This window comes from Oryzias latipes, chromosome 1 (assembly GCF_002234675.1).
Source record: "Oryzias latipes chromosome 1, ASM223467v1".
NCBI lineage: Eukaryota > Metazoa > Chordata > Actinopteri > Beloniformes > Adrianichthyidae > Oryzias > Oryzias latipes.
In genome coordinates, this window is record NC_019859.2 from 20,652,362 (window position 1) to 20,669,478 (window position 17,117).

At 42.3% G+C, this 17,117-nt stretch overlaps 1 protein-coding gene across 1 annotated transcript; it reads right to left on the reverse strand.

Moving 5' to 3' along the window:
* Nucleotides 1-6,375: 6,375 nt before the first annotated feature.
* LOC101162575 (cytochrome P450 4V2) lies at nt 6,376-16,411 on the reverse strand. The gene is made up of 11 exons (XM_004065956.4): nt 16,137-16,411; nt 15,948-16,060; nt 14,813-14,898; nt 14,273-14,463; nt 9,240-9,309; nt 9,010-9,136; nt 8,747-8,920; nt 8,298-8,400; nt 7,822-7,956; nt 7,382-7,561; nt 6,376-7,303 (listed from the first exon to the last, which is right to left on the reverse strand). The coding sequence occupies exons 1-11, from the start codon at nt 16,327-16,329 to the stop codon at nt 7,125-7,127; spliced, it is 1,551 nt and encodes a 516-aa protein (XP_004066004.2). The 5' UTR covers nt 16,330-16,411; the 3' UTR covers nt 6,376-7,124.
* Between the last annotated feature and the right edge of the window lie 706 nt (nt 16,412-17,117).

The window sequence follows — 17,117 nt, forward strand, 5'->3', positions numbered from 1 at the left end:
TGCACCTGATGTGAAAATAAGAATGGGAGCTGATGGAGAGGAGCGTCGGACGAGTGGGTGGTTTAACTGTGAGCGCGCCAGTGGTGCCTGTGCATGCATGCATATGTGGGAGAGAGACTAAAAGCGACCAATAGAGTTAGCAGCGTGCTGTGGAGCTCCAGCACTGTGGTCGGTCAGATTGAGGGATACTGTCACATCCTATCCTCCTCAACAAATGTCTATGTGCTCCGTGGGCCAGCGAGGTCTACAAGACATCCAAGAGATTAGGATATAAATACTACTCGCTACACCTTCCTCTTGTGCCTTGAGGCAACTGTGGCTTCAGTCTGCAGAATCATATTGATTGTAAAGGATTGTTTGGCAAATGCGTACTGTTTGGAAAGAGAATCCTTTGCAACCTTTCAGTTTGCCTGACTGGCATAAGGGGGAGGCTGGTTTGGGATAAAAGCCAGAATATACATGTCCATGCAGATCTTCCACTGACACACAAAAAAAACATGACATTTTCAAAGGGAACATCTTATGTGCCTCCATCGAACAGCAGCTTTGATGGCTTGAACTCACATTTTGTGGTACTAGTCTGATATAGATTTTTATAGATCTGTTTCTATTTGCCGTTAAAATGTAATGAATGCACCATCCTAATGTGTGACAGCAACTATGCTGAAACTATTATTAACCCTTTTAGAGTTTTGCATTTGTTTCTCTGCCATATGATTCTCAGGAGAAGTAAGAAATCAAGAGATTTGCGCTAAAAAGTGCACACGTGCTGAAGAAGGCATCTGTCACTCCGAGTAAAGCTGTGGAGGACTGAGACCAAAACACCAGATAACATTCTGCCTCACTCACTGTCACTGACACACGCTGCTTACACCGGCTTTTGGAGACATTTAGCAACTAATACACTGCTGCCACTCTCTGGAAGTTGGCTTGAACTGCACTCTGGTGTAAAACAGTCTGCTCCATCAGGGGTGTCAGGCTCCAGGCCTTGAGGGCCACCATCCTGCTGGTCTCATCTGCTGCTGGTTACCTGGATCAGGTGTTTTCAGGCAGTAAGGAGCTTCACTGGCAGGTAAGTTGGAAAACACAAAGCACACCAGCCCTCGAGGCCTGGAGTTTGACACACCTGTGATCAGACTTTTTCACTGATCTGCGCAGGCTTCATGCATCTGGAAGCACATGGGGGGAGGGGCAAGGGAGGGTGCTCCGTTAAGCAGTTCACGTTGCCGACTTGCTTAATAAATGTTGTTGTGTGCATTGAAGTTAACTAAGGCTTTCAAATAGCATCTCTTACTTAAAGTTGTTGTTTTTTATTACCAAATTGGATGTACTGTCCTGTTTTTTGGTGTGCTTTGTTCAGAGGTTTGTAACCTGGACCGAAATGACATAAGGCTTCTTTATCTCTTCATTATAGAGCTAATGCAGAGATAAGGAAGATAAAGAAAATTGCTAAAAATCAGGACAAAAATTATAGGTTTGTGGTTCATTTGTTTTAGATAGTTAAGTTTTTCCATTTCTGTTTAGATGCTTAACATGTCAGATCTTTCTCTTTCGGCTTTTCCCATCAGGGGTCGCCACAGCGAATCATCCTTTTCCACCTCACTCTATCATGAACATCTTCTACCCTAACGTTAGCCAACTTCATGTCCTCTGTTAAGACATCCATATATCTCCTCTGTGGCCGTCCTCTTGCCCTCCTGCCAGGCAGCTCCATCTCCAACATCCTTCTACCAATATATCCACTATCCCTCCTCTGAACATGTCCAAACCATCTCAGTCTGGCTTCTCTGACTTTGTCGCTAACACAGGCAACATGAGCCGTCCCTCTGATGTACTCGTTCCTTATCCTGTCTAACCTGGTCACTCCTAAGGAGAACCTCAACATCTTCATCTCTGCTACCTCCATCTCAGCCTCTTGTCTCTGTCTCACTGCTACCGTCTCTAACCCATAGAGCAGAGCTGGTCTCACCACTGTCTTGTACACCTTTCCTTTGAGTCTTGCTGGCACTCTTCTGTCACACAACACTCCTGACTCTTTCCTCCACCCGCTCCAACCTGCCTGCACTCGCCTCTTCACCTCTTTTCCACAATCCCCATCACACTGAACTGTTGACCCCAAGTACTTAAACTCCTGCACCTTCTTCACCTCAGTCCCCTGTAACCTAACGCTTCTACCTTGATCCCTCTCGTTCAGACACATGTATTCTGTCTTACTACGACTGACCTTCATACCTCTTCTTTCCAGAGCAAACCTCCACCTCTCTAGCTGTTCCTCCACCTGCTCTCTACTCTCACTGCAAATTACAATGTCATCCGCAAACATCATTGTCCAGGGAGATTCCTGTCTTACCTCGTCTGTCAGCCTGTCCATCAGCATAGCAAACAAAAAAGGACTCAAAGCTGATCCTTGGTGTAGTCCCACCTCCACCTTGAACTCCTCTGTCTGACCTACAGCACATCTCACCACCGTCATACTTCTCTCATACATGTCCTGAACTACTCTGACATACTTCTCTGCCACTCCAGACGACCTCATACAGTACCACAGCTCCTCCCTCGGCACCCTGTCATACGCCTTCTCTAAATCTACGAACACACAATGCAGCTCCTTCTGACCTTCTCTGTACTTTTCCATCAACATTCTCAAAGCAAAAATGGCATCAGTGGTGCTCTTACGGGGCATGAAACCATACTGCTGCTCACAAATCTCCACCTTCTTCCTAAGCCTGGCTTCCACTACTCTTTCCCACAGCTTCATTGTGTGGCTCATCAACTTTATTCCTCTATAGTTGCTGCAGTTCTGCATGTCACCCTTGTTTTTAAAGATCGGGACCAGAACGCTTCTCCTCCATTCCTCAGGCATCTTCTCACTCTCTAAAATCCTATTGAACAACCTTGTTAGAAATTCCACTGCTGTCTCTCCTAGGCACTTCCATACCTCCACAGGTACTCCTGTCTACCTTCCTCAGTCCTTTCTACATCCCACTTCCTTTTAGCCAACCTCTTCCTCTGGACGCATTCCTGTACTTCCTCATTCCACCACCAAGTCTCTTTACCGTCTTTCCTCTTTCCAGATGACACACCTAGCACCTTCCTACCTGTTTCCCTGATAATCTCTGCTGTAGTTTCCCAGTCCTCTGGAAGCTCATCCTGACCACCCAGGACCTGCCTCAACTTCTGCCTAAATTCCTCACAAGTTTCTTCATTCTGTAGCTTCCACCACTTGGTCTTCTTTTCTGTTTTCCCTATCTTCTTCTTCCTGACCTCCAGAGTCATCTTACACACCACCATGCGGTGCTGTCTGGCTACACTCTCTCCTACCACCACTTTGCAGTCATTAACCTCTCTCAAATGACCTCGTCTACATAGGATGTAGTCCACCTGAGTACTCCTACCTCCACTTCTGTATGTCACTCTATGTTCCTCTCTCTTCTGGAAGTAAGTGTTGACTACAGCCATTTCCATCCTCTTCGCAAAGTCCACCACCATCTGTCCCTCCAGATTCCTTTCCTTCACACCAAACCTGCCCATCACCTCCTCATCACCTCTGTTGCCCTCACCAACATGCCCATTAAAGTCTGCTCCAATAACAACTCTCTCTCCTCTGGGAAAACTCTCTATGACCTCATCCAACTCACTCCAGAATCTCTCCTTCACTTCTAACTCACAGCCAACCTGTGGCGCATACCCACTGACTACATTCACCATCACCCCTTCAATTTCTAACTTTAGGCTCATCATCCTGTCTGAGACTCTTTTCACCTCTAGAACACTGTTTACAAACTCCCCCTTCAGAATCACTCCTACCCCGTTTCTCTTCCTATCAACACCATGATAGAAAAGTTTGTATCCTCCTCCAATACTACGTGCCTTGCTGCCCTTCCACCTTGTCTCCTGCACACACAGTACATCTACCTTCCTTCTCTCCATCATGTCTGCCAGCTCTCTGCCTTTCCCTGTCATTGTGCCAACGTTAAGAGTCCCTATTCTCAAACCTATGTTTGAACAGAATTACAACTCAAATTTTTATCTTCTGCAGCACAACAAAGTTTAGATACTGTTCAGAGGCAAAGTTAAAAGGTAAGTTAAAAAAATAGGAGGAGATAAAGTATAAAGATTAACCAGAATTATGACAGAAAACACCATGTTTGACTTCTGTTTCTTGCGTTTTTAATTCAAGTAAATCTGTTGCAGGATGGTCCAATTTGACGCAAAGTGTATTTTAATTTGAAAGGAATTAGTATGTGCAGCTGTCAAAAGTAAAATAAGTTAAAATTGTTAAGCACAGATAAACAAAAATAAATTGTTTTTTTTTTTCTTTTTTCTATATGAGAAACTACATCAAATGGCTCTTTTAGTGTTAAAGGCTGCAAATCTCTGAATCTTTTTAAACAAACAGTTTATAATAACTTCACATAATCCCAGCTCAACAGAAAACATGAAGATTTTACTAGTTCAAGTGATTTTTTTTTATTTTTTTATTTTTTTTATAATGGTGAAACAAATTATGTGGGCCAAATTTTCTCGTTCAGTGTTGATTTGACTTCTTTTAGACAGTTAAAAACGGATGCAGTGGAGTGTCATTTTTTCAAAATATGTATGTTCTTGTTCATTTTTATTTATTCTGCAAAAGTTCTCAGCCATTGTTTTGTAGACATGTCTTATCTGTTAAAGCCCTTTGTAATATCTCTTTACCACAGAGACCTTTTAAATTTCTTCCTCAACAGATATTTTAAAGATTTTTTTTTAAACTTGAGAACTGCGACACTAACTGGAACAAACAATCTTTTGCCCTTTTACTGAAGAGTTTTTTCCCCCCAAATTCATATTTTCAAAAACTTTGTAAATGTGGTAAATTTTACCTTTCAGTTTTTCACAATAAAGTGCTGTTTGACCCATTTGACCCAGTTTGACTGTGACCTCCAGCTTTTGAACGAGTGTAACCTGAATTACACAATGACTTTGAACATGCTGCTCTGTTACTTTAGGTCACTTGTGTCTGGTCTAATATCAGAGCCAAAACTTTGTACAGATAAAGCCAAACAGCAATCTGATACCCTTGTACCTAGATAGTTATCAAATATTGCAACATGGCAAAAAGGGATTACTCAACAGCATTGCTGGAAAACATTTAGCCAGATCAGGAGGAAACTGTTTACACAAATCATTTTATCAAAATAAAGCTACTTTTTAAAAATCTTTTACTTCATTACTAATAATGTGTCCCCACGCCAGTTGTAGTTTTAGTTCATTTTTAGTTGTTTTTCTTGCAGAATGTCCTAAAAAGCTATTGTGAGTCACCTGCCGCCCCTCACTCTAAAGCCCCTTTATCTGTTCAATTTGTTTGAGCCATCGACAGCTGAGAGAAGTGGTTCAGCCTTATTTGCAGCACAGAAGCCTTGGCTCTTTGCAGCCATTGATTAGGAAAGCGTTCTATAATTCAAATCATAGTGTAGGAAAAGATCATCCAAGTCGTCATCAGTCAAGTCATTTTGGTGTTAGGCAATGACCCTTGCAGGCACGCCCTCTAAATCATTCTGTGACATAATGAATGGGTTCATTTGTAACTCTGTCACGCTCTCATTAGCTGTTCTCACAGTTGAGTCTCCTGACCTCATTGTGACTCGATGAGGAAAAACTTCTGCACTTCGCATTCTGACAGAAGATTCGCTGAAGGGCTGACCGCACAGCTGAATGTGGACAGCTGTTTAAACATAACCACAATGCTCTTGAAAAGACCTGAGCTTAAGCACCAGCGCTGTTGCATTTACCGCTGAACAAAAAGAAGGATTCTGGGAGAGTGACCAAAAAAATGAACTTCATTGGAGGTGAAGCATGACAAAGCCTGAAGTACATCTGCATTACATAAATATGCTATTCTGGGATTTGGAGGGTTAATGCACCAAAAATAGGACATCCTGAGCATTTTTATCAATCTTTCTCTAGTCCGAGTTCATCGCTAAATCCTCTACGCTGCACGGCTCTGCACGGTATTTTCAAAGCAGCAAGTCAGAACACACTATCAAAGGAGAGGATTTTGCTGTTTGTGTGTCACTGGTGGTTCCTGTGCCCCAAAGCTGTGAATTCACAGCTGTTAACAAGGTGCTACAAGAAAGGCCCCACTGTGTTATCAAAGTGAGTTTATGTGAAATGAACATTTTGGATGGATGGATGGATGGATGGATGGATGGATGGATGGATGGATGGAGGTAGGTAGGCTAAAAAGGGACAAACTATTTTTGTTTGATTATTTAACCCAGAAACTCAGGAAAAAAACAACACATTGGGTTACATTAAAAGACTATAACCCCAAAAAATTAGTCGTGCTCCAAAAAGTAACCCAAAAATATGAATATGAATAACTCAAGAACTGGATTGAAGAAAAAAAAACATGTGTTTCGTCTTTAATCGTTCATCAAAGAATTGAGTTTAGATCTTGAGTTTAGGGCATACACTTTATTCTCATGCAGTTTCAAAAATCAGTCATCAAGTTGTTTCATCAGGCATTAGATTGGACGGAGATTTTAGGAAAGGGGTAAAAGGTGAAGAGGGATTGCATAGTCTGCAAACAATTAACTAAAGTGTAATCGCTGAGATGTTAGTTTTTTGTTTTTTTTTTCATCTCAGAACACTGTGTAAAAGAGAGCTACAACAAAATCAAGAAAAACTCTGGTCTCGTCAGTAGGAAAGCTGTCTTGATATCAACATAGAGTCCACTTAATGGTTCAGAGCCATTGGCCTCTTCAGAAATGACCTCTGATGTGTAAATACCTCTAAGCGTATTGATTTGTTGCGTATTAAACTGTTGGTTTTCAGCTTCCGTCAGTGCAGGAGAGGATTAGCTTTTGTTGCCTGAAAGTGTGACTCATCATCAGGTAGAAAAACAACATTCATATAATTAGTGAACATTTTAATGATATGTCCAGCTTCCCCGCAGCTTGGTGACTAATTTGTGCAACTTTACTATTTATTTATTTTCAGGAGCAAGCTATTATTACGGTGGAGAAAAGGGTTTAAATTGGACCAAAAAGCTTACTATTGGTGCCATCTAGTGGCATTGGGCATCAAAGCACCTGCAGCTTTGTCCTTTTCTTGGGGTTTGCATTCCAAAAAAGATTTAGATCCTAGTTAGCTGAAGCGGGACACCCCCTCTTCTCCAGTTTAATTTCAATGCCCCTCTCTGGTCGCAGAATGAGCTCCCCCACTGGACGAAGGTCTTCTCGAACCTGACAAGCTTCAACATTGAACTTCCGCAGAATGGATGACAAGACAACCTTTTCTTCCATCAGCGCAAAACGCTGCCCTGAAAGGTGCAAAAACGACAAAGGAATGAATGCAGAAAGAATGTTGCAGATGCAATAATCCTCTCTTCTGTTCGCACCTATGCAGTTGCGGAGTCCTGCTGAGAAAGGGACGTATGCGTATGGAGGCCTTCCAGCTGCATTCTCCGGTAGAAACCGCTCTGGCCTGAATTCCTCAGGCTCCGGGAAGTACCGTGGGTCACGATGAAGAGTGTAGGTTATTATGATTGCATTTGCACCTTTGGGAACCATGAAACCATCTAAAAGTGAAAGCATAAATTACATAGTGTCACCAACAGGTCAGACGTTTGAAGACTGAAAAAGCAGCAAGTCATATTAACAGTGTCACCATTGTTTTTAACATTGTTAGAAAGTTCTGATAGCAGGAGTGAAATGATCCAGGCTCCTCTCAATTTCTGATTATTCGTGCTTTTGCAATTAAAAAAGGAAGAGGTCGCCAGATAGAGGTACCTCAACCACAAAAGAATTTAAGAGAAAAGCTTCCTTCACGAGAACTCACTGATGTGGCAGTCCTTGCCCAGCCGTCGGGCAAAGAAAGGCACAGAGGGAAACAGCCGTAACGCCTCTTTGATCACACATTCCAGGTATTTGAGCTTCTTCAGGTCCTCTGTCGTTGCTGGTCGGTCAGACGCACCTTAGCAACAAACAAAAAATCCCACTATTCAGTCTTGATGTTGCAGCCCAGATTATTTGAATAATTTTAAAACCCTCCAAAAATATAGAGGGTGTTTAAAGTTATTTATCACTGTTTTTGCCTTTGAATTTTATTATTTTAGATTTCTTTTCCCAGAAATGTTTTTTTTTTACTTACACATTCTAATTCTTCGTCGTTTTAAGACAAAAATTCACTAAAAATGGCCTACCAACACATATCATAAAAAATTCAAGCTCTTAAATTTTAAATGTATCCACAGTGAACAGGTAAAGTGATATAAAGAGGTGTAAACAGGAAGCAAGGACAGCTGTTTCTGTTACCGAACACCTCCTGCAGCTCCTCCTGAGCCTTTCTTTGAACCTCAGGGTGGGAGCCGAGCAGATGTAAAGCCCAGTTCATGGAGGCAGCTGTGGTGTCATGACCCTGCAAAATGGAGCCAGTTTAATGCCATATTTTCAAGATGGCAAATTTTCATCCTTGCAAAAACATTCACCTCTACGGAGCCCCTCATTGAAGAAGAAGAAAGAATAAAAAATCAAAGTAAAAAATTAAAATAATCTTTTTTTTTGTTTTGTTTTTTTTTGCTTTGAATTATCTATTATTTTTTTTGCTTCTATTTTTTCTTCTACTTCAATGCCCTTTAGGGGCTCCGTTAAAAAAAAAAGAAAAAAAAAAACTATCTGGTGCGCACCGGTTAGGTTTTTTACTTTGATTTTTTTTTCTTCAATGTCTATTTAGGGGGTCCTAGTTTTTCTTTTGTTTCACCAACCTCAAACATAAAGGTATCCACCTCCTCCTGAATGTCCTGGTGGCTCAGCTTGTTGCCATTTTCATCTGTTGTGTTCAATAGCATGTCTAGAAAAGCTTTGCGTTTCCTTGAGCCCCTGTCAGACTCACCGTCAGATTCAGTGTGGGACAGGCTCTCTGACCTTTCGTAGATAACCTGAACATACCAAAAAAAATGTGCAGAAATATTTATATGTATTAGATGCTAAAGATTTCAATTTAACAGTTTCAAAAGTTCCAACTTACTTTTTTAGTAAAGGAGTGGAGGATCTTGAGGGCTTTGTCGTGCTCTTTACCCTCGCCAAAGAAGTAGTAGAGAAAGTCAGGCCAAAACCAAGGTGCCCTTTGTCTTCGGCTGATAATGTCACTCATTCTGCGTTTGAAAAGAAATACTACTTGTTACTACTGCTACTTGTGTATTTTTCTTTTGAAATTCTGACAATGAATATTTTAAAAATCAAATGGGGAGAACTCACTTGTAGACACTCTTAACATACTCAGATTCAGAGTTACTCTGAGCATAGATTTTCTTGCCCATTGCTGTTTCTGAAACAAAAAAAAAAATACTTGATGCCTTTAAACCCCAGAAAAAAACATGAAACAGCAACAAAATCACTAACAGCACTTAATTTAAAATGTTTTTACTCTGAGTGTCCAGGCATAATCTAGCCACAGGGGTTGCAAGCCAGTAACTTCTGTGCCGGTCCCAAGCCCGGATAAATAGAGAGGGTTGCGTCAGGAAGGGCATCCGGCGTAAAAATTGCCAAAATAACCATGCGAATCATCCACAACACTTTAGACATACCGGATCGGTCGAGGCCCGGGTTAACAACGACCGCCACCGATGCTGTTAACCTACAGGGTGTCGGTGGAAATTTGACTACTGTTGGTGGAAGAAAGAGGGGAGGCAGAAGGGTCCGTTGCCAGAGAGAGAAGGGAAAAGGCAGGAACATAGGTTTGAGAATAGGGACTCTTAACGTTGGCACAATGACAGGGAAAGGCAGAGAGCTGGCAGACATGATGGAGAGAAGGAAGGTAGATGTACTGTGTGTGCAGGAGACGAGGTGGAAGGGCAGCAAGGCACGTAGTATTGGAGGAGGATACAAACTGTTCTATCATGGTGTTGATAGGAAGAGAAACGGGGTAGGAGTGATTCTGAAGGGGGAGTTTGTAAACAGTGTTCTAGAGGTGAAAAGAGTCTCAGACAGGATGATGAGCCTAAAGTTAGAAATTGAAGGGGTGATGGTGAATGTAGTCAGTGGGTATGCGCCACAGGTTGGCTGTGAGTTAGAAGTGAAGGAGAGATTCTGGAGTGAGTTGGATGAGGTCATAGAGAGTTTTCCCAGAGGAGAGAGAGTTGTTATTGGAGCAGACTTTAATGGGCATGTTGGTGAGGGCAATAGAGGTGATGAGGAGGTGATGGGCAGGTTTGGTGTGAAGGAAAGGAATCTGGAGGGACAGATGGTGGTGGACTTTGCGAAGAGGATGGAAATGGCTGTAGTCAACACTTACTTCCAGAAGAGAGAGGAACATAGAGTGACATACAGAAGTGGAGGTAGGAGTACTCAGGTGGACTACATCCTATGTAGACGAGGTCATTTGAGAGAGGTTAATGACTGCAAAGTGGTGGTAGGAGAGAGTGTAGCCAGACAGCACCGCATGGTGGTGTGTAAGATGACTCTGGAGGTCAGGAAGAAGAAGATAGGGAAAACAGAAAAGAAGACCAAGTGGTGGAAGCTACAGAATGAAGAAACTTGTGAGGAATTTAGGCAGAAGTTGAGGCAGGTCCTGGGTGGTCAGGATGAGCTTCCAGAGGACTGGGAAACTACAGCAGAGATTATCAGGGAAACAGGTAGGAAGGTGCTAGGTGTGTCATCTGGAAAGAGGAAAGACAGTAAAGAGACTTGGTGGTGGAATGAGGAAGTACAGGAATGCGTCCAGAGGAAGAGGTTGGCTTAAAGGAAGTGGGATGTAGAAAGGACTGAGGAAGGTAGACAGGAGTACAAGGAAGCGCAGCGTAGAGTGAAGAGAGAGGTGGCAAAGGCCAAACAGAAAGCTTACGATGAGCTATATGACAGGTTAGACACAAAGGAAGGAGAGAAGGACTTGTACAGACTAGCCAGACAGAGAGACAGAGATGGGAAGGACGTGCAACAGATAAGGGTGATTAAGGACAGAGATGGAAAGGTGCTAACAACCCAAGAGAGTGTACAGAAAAGATGGAAGGAGTATTTTGAGGAGCTGATGAACGAGGAAAATGACAGGGAAAGAAGGGAGGAAGATGTGGTTGTTGTGGAGCAGGAAGTAGCAGAGATTGGAAAGGATGAGGTTAGGAAGGCTCTGAAAAGGATGAAGAGCGGAAAGGCCGTTGGTCCTGATGACGTACCTGTGGAGGTATGGAAGTGCCTAGGAGAGACAGCAGTGGAATTTCTAACAAGGTTGTTCAATAGGATTTTAGAGAGTGAGAAGATGCCTGAGGAATGGAGGAGAAGCGTTCTGGTCCCGATCTTTAAAAACAAGGGTGACATGCAGAACTGCAGCAACTATAGAGGAATAAAGTTGATGAGCCACACAATGAAGCTGTGGGAAAGAGTAGTGGAAGCCAGGCTTAGGAAGAAGGTGGAGATTTGTGAGCAGCAGTATGGTTTCATGCCCCGTAAGAGCACCACTGATGCCATTTTTGCTTTGAGAATGTTGATGGAAAAGTACAGAGAAGGTCAGAAGGAGCTGCATTGTGTGTTCGTAGATTTAGAGAAGGCGTATGACAGGGTGCCGAGGGAGGAGCTGTGGTACTGTATGAGGTCGTCTGGAGTGGCAGAGAAGTATGTCAGAGTAGTTCAGGACATGTATGAGAGAAGTATGACGGTGGTGAGATGTGCTGTAGGTCAGACAGAGGAGTTCAAGGTGGAGGTGGGACTACACCAAGGATCAGCTTTGAGTCCTTTTTTGTTTGCTATGCTGATGGACAGGCTGACAGACGAGGTAAGACAGGAATCTCCCTGGACAATGATGTTTGCGGATGACATTGTAATTTGCAGTGAGAGTAGAGAGCAGGTGGAGGAACAGCTAGAGAGGTGGAGGTTTGCTCTGGAAAGAAGAGGTATGAAGGTCAGTCGTAGTAAGACAGAATACATGTGTCTGAACGAGAGGGATCAAGGTAGAAGCGTTAGGTTACAGGGGACTGAGGTGAAGAAGGTGCAGGAGTTTAAGTACTTGGGGTCAACAGTTCAGTGTGATGGGGATTGTGGAAAAGAGGTGAAGAGGCGAGTGCAGGCAGGTTGGAGCGGTTGGAGGAAAGTGTCAGGAGTGTTGTGTGACAGAAGAGTGCCAGCAAGACTCAAAGGAAAGGTGTACAAGACAGTGGTGAGACCAGCTCTGCTCTATGGGTTAGAGACGGTAGCAGTCAGACAGAGACAAGAGGCTGAGATGGAGGTAGCAGAAATGAAGATGTTGAGGTTCTCCTTAGGAGTGACCAGGTTAGACAGGATAAGGAACGAGTACATCAGAGGGACGGCTCATGTTGCCTGTGTTAGCGACAAAGTCAGAGAAGCCAGACTGAGATGGTTTGGACATGTTCAGAGGAGGGATAGTGGATATATTGGTAGAAGGATGTTGGAGATGGAGCTGCCTGGCAGGAGGGCAAGAGGACGGCCACAGAGGAGATATATGGATGTCTTAACAGAGGACATGAAGTTGGCTAACGTTAGGGTAGAAGATGTTCATGATAGAGTGAGGTGTAAAAGGATGATTCGCTGTGGCGACCCCTGATGGGAAAAGCCGAAAGAGAAAGAAGAAGACTCTGAGTGTCCAGGCATAAGCATTTTATCATATTTTCTTTCTTTTCTTTAACTTGTCTTGTTCAACATCTGAGCAAACATATAAGAGCTAAAGGGCTCTTCTTGTGTTGGACATTTTACAGTTACAATAGTGGGTTATGAGTCTTCTGACACACAAGGTGTTTAATTTGCATAAACCCCTTTTGTATTTTTTATTTATTCATTTTTTTACAAAGGGAAGAAAGGGGGAGAAAATCTGTGAAAATAAAAAAAGGAAAAGAAACAAGGACGGGGTGACAGAAACAAAAGAGAGAGAGGGAGAAAGTGGGAGGATAAAAGTGCCAACCTGCCATAAATTGACATGGTTATGGTTTTGTGCTTCACAACCTTTTAGCACCTTTTCCCGAACATCTTAGAGTTTCATTATCCAAAATAAACAGGTTTACTTCATCTGTTTTCAGATCTCTATTTTGTTCTGTTCAGACTCATTTGTGGAAATTCTTTATTGTATCAATGAATCTTGACTAGGAATCGTGAACTGTTGGAACATTTGCCAGATTTGTGAAGCATGCCTATGCAGGGAACACCTATGAAAAAAGAACCAAATCTACTGCTAAATATTGTCTTTGCTCTTCCCTCTTGCTTCAAGCTTTTTGTAGTTGCATGAGTTTGCTGAACCTGGAAGCAAGATCTGGGGTCAGCAGGTGTCTGCTACATGAATGCCATGTTTGATTGGTCTGGGTGTTCAACAGAACAACTTCAAGCTGGTGTAAATTTTTTGTGACACCTAAACGCCAATCTTGAAAAACGTGTTTGGCCCATCGTGTTGACACTGGATAGGTAGGGAAGGGCTACTTCTTCTTTTTCGACTGTATCCAAGCGCATGTCTGCCCCCTGCAGCTGCAAGAGGCTTGGTGCGAAACGTCAAAGCTGTACAAATCTGGCAAATCTGGCTTCAGGCTTTTTCTTTCAGAGCTCTGTTCTGATAAATGAAAGAACTGATGTCACATAATTCTGTCCAGGCACAAACTGAGCACTCCCCTGAATTAATGTGGACGTAATCCATTCCCCATTACAAAATCCAAGTGGCTGATTGCTCAAAGTTCGACCTGATTTTACTTTCAACACGAGTTCAATGGCTGCGCATTTTGTACATAGAGCCCGGAAACGGTCCTAAACATGTGAGCGGCAGAGCTTTGAACATAGAAGCCCGAAACGCCTATTTTCCCACGTTTACATAGACTTCCCATGGAAGGTTGTCACTTGAACCCCTGCTGTGTGAACATAGCTTAAGACTGCCAAGAATCATGTCCTTCGGATTTTTATTTTTAAATTCTGTCGCTCCACCTATTATTATTTTTACATTACTGTGACGACATCACAGCGAGAAGGCCCTGGTTCAAATCCCACAATGGGACCACGCGTGGGTTCTTCTCTGGGCACTCCGGCTTCCTCCCACTGTCCAAAACCCTGCTTCATAAGTTAATCGCTGTCTCTGAATTGCTGCTGGATGTGCATGTGTGTAGGAGTGATTGTGTGCCATTCAACAGACTGATGACCTGTACAGGCTGCTCTTGCCTAACAGTAACTACGACAGGCTTTAGCATCCCCATGACCCCAATACAGTGAGTTAAGAAAATGGATGAATAAATGTCAATGTGTATGCATGAACAGTCTTGTTTCAAGCAAATGGCACTATTACGCAACTCTAAGGTACATCTACATGTACTTACCACAGATAATATCAAGAGCACAGAGAGTGACGTGACTGAAGCAGTTAAATTGACCTTTTCCTGCCAACTTGTCCAGCTTTTCCACCAAAAGTTCTGCTTGCTCGTTCATCACCTCCAGGAAGTCCGTCAGGATGGAAAAGTGGAAGGTCGGGGTCAGTATCCTCCTGCGCTGCTTCCACTTTTTCCCTGTGCTAATCAAAGAAATTCAGAAGGCTTAGACATGGGATTCTATAGTTCAAACCGCTGTTATCTAAGCTTCAGGTCTGAGTGCACAACGTTAAGGGATTTGAAGCTTCATTTGCTGAGATTTGTCTTTTTAAAGGTAGCTTACAAATATTTTTTTAATCTAAAACAAATACTGATCCATTAATTTCTCCCTTTGTCCACTCATTTTCTCAAGTACAAAAAGAAAACAAAGAGTTCATGACTTGGCAGACTTAATATCAATGCTTACTTTCTTAATACCAAAGCAATGCTTCTTTCATAAATGCAAACTATTGCAAAAAATTAAACATTTGAGAGCATCTTCATTTAAATTACCTGGTTAGCAAACCAGTTCCAAGCCAAGGATGAAGAAACGTGTACGCAAAAGACTTGTCCAGGTGAACAGGGTTACTGAGAACCTTCTACAAAACAGAGAACACATAGTTTTACTGGCTGGTCGTGGCAAAACAAACTTTGCATTACCCACTTTATAAACATGTCCTGTTCACTTTGAATGAGGGACTAATGATGTGGTTCCAAATTGGATCTAAGGTGTTTTTCTTGATTTAACATTGACAGTCTTTTAACTTCCAATGAATACCGTCCCACATCACGGAAAAACATAATTTCGTGCACCACAAGCATCCATGTAGATTTAATAATAATAATATTGGACTGAATTTATCTGTGCTTCTCCAGATGCTCAAAGCACTTACAATGGACTGTATGTCCATGATTCATTCACTCCTCATTCATATTGGTGATGGTGAGCTACTGATGTAGCTACAGCTTCCCTAGGACAGACTGTGGCTGTGAGGCAGGCTGACGGGGGTGTGGCTGCCAGAACGCACCTACGACCCCCATCATACGCATTTGCACACCAGTGGAGCCACGCTGGAGGCAGGGAGGGTGAGGTGTCTTGCCCAAAGAGACCACAGCGGTTGACTGGGGGTCGAGCCGCCAACGCTTCAATCAATTGCCAACCTGCTCAACTGCCTGAGCTACACCTGCCCCTTATGCCTGGAGCAATGCATTAGACATGCATAAAATGTATACAAAATAATAATAAATATATAAAATGTATGCATAAACACGATTTATGTACAAATTTTATTGTAACCCTTAAAAAATAAAAATAAAACCTAAATGGTCCTGAAATAACTTGGGACGGTAAAAATCAGGCATAATAATAATTATATTGTAGTTCAAAAACAGGCTTGATAAAATCCCTGAACAAAAGTGACACTACCCATTGAAAGGACTGAACACAACTGGACCATAGGGACATGAGTTCCCTCTAATTAGCATCTGAGTTACGACATTGTGAATCATAATTTCTTCTGGGGATATAAAACCATGATAACAAACAAAGCCACTAAACATCAATCCGCACAACATCCTTTATTGTGTTATGGCAGTGACACAAATTATGTGAGAGTAAGGAACAGGTGTCAAGGCTACCAGTACATACCTCTACCGTTTCTGAATGAAAGAGAACCACAAATGGAATTGGTCCAAGCCAAATTTTAAACAGTGGTTCATCTCTGAAGGTATCGCAAAACTCCAAAATTTGATTGAAGAACTCTGGAACAGGATGCAGTAAAATGGTCAAACAGCATCAAAAATAGAATTTTGACTCACACTGAACCCGCTGCCTCACCCCCTGCGTTTGCTTTAAAATACAGAGAATTCCCAATGATCGGATAGGTTTTCTCCAATCCAGGAATGGGCTTCATCTCGAACCATTTCTGCAGGTGGTCGCTCAGCAGCTTGTAGGTGATGTATGTCAAAGCAGCAATGAAGATGCTTACTCCAACAAAGGATAAACTGTAGCCTCCAAGTAAAAGTGACATGGCTTTTGCTAGTGTGAGTGCAGAGTTACTGAGACTCCTATCAATGAGCAGGAACTTGCATGTCCACAGCAGTAAAGGCTCCTCCCCTTTTGCTGCCAAACAAGATAAAGTCCAGTAGGTTGAAGGCAAATACGATGACTTCAGAAATATAAGAAGCAAGTGTTTTAGATTACGCCAAAAGAACCAAATAGATCATGCAAAAATGATAGCCAGCACTGTTAGTTTTATTTATCAAATTTATGTAAGTTGATAATCATTAACCACCAGCCTCTGAGGCTAAACGTCTCTAATAATAACCTTTACTCTTATTGCTGTCTCTTTCTATGCAAAAACATCACTATACTGTTGCGTGTCAAACCTAGCTGGTTAATAAATGATAACCTTATCTTGGTGCCATTTATCTTTTTAGATGAAAATATCTTTGTAAGTAAGCTACAATATTTGTTGATATGGGAATAAGGTCACTATTTGTAAGACTTGATAAGCATGTTTTTATTGGTCATTACAGTATATGACCTGTTTTGCTGCAGAAGAAACAGGCATACTGCTGTTCTTTATAACTCACAACCACAAGAAAGAAAGCATGGAGAAGCATTGCATATATTTTATATGTCTGTGGAAGGAGGTGTGTATTTGCTGTGCCATCATATTTTGATATTAGGAACTATTAACTGTCTATAAACCTGTAAATTAATGGGTAAAAAATCAAAAATTAAAGTGCTGATACTAGTTTAACGTTGACTTTCTTTGCCTGAATTACAAGGGAAAGCATACAGCGGTCCACTTTT

What these genes read in the sequence shown, in the direction of transcription:
- LOC101162575 (XM_004065956.4), bottom strand. Translation starts at nt 16,329, where the DNA reads ATGTCACTTTTACTTGGAGGCTACAGTTTATCCTTTGTTGGAGTAAGC. An exon ending in GGAACTGGTTTGCTAACCAG is followed by an intron (nt 14,464 to 14,812) that starts GTAATTTAAATG and finishes TTCTTTGATTAG; the next exon opens with CACAGGGAAAAAGTGGAAGC. An exon ending in TATGTTAAGAGTGTCTACAA is followed by an intron (nt 9,137 to 9,239) that starts GTGAGTTCTCCC and finishes TTTCAAACGCAG; the next exon opens with AATGAGTGACATTATCAGCC.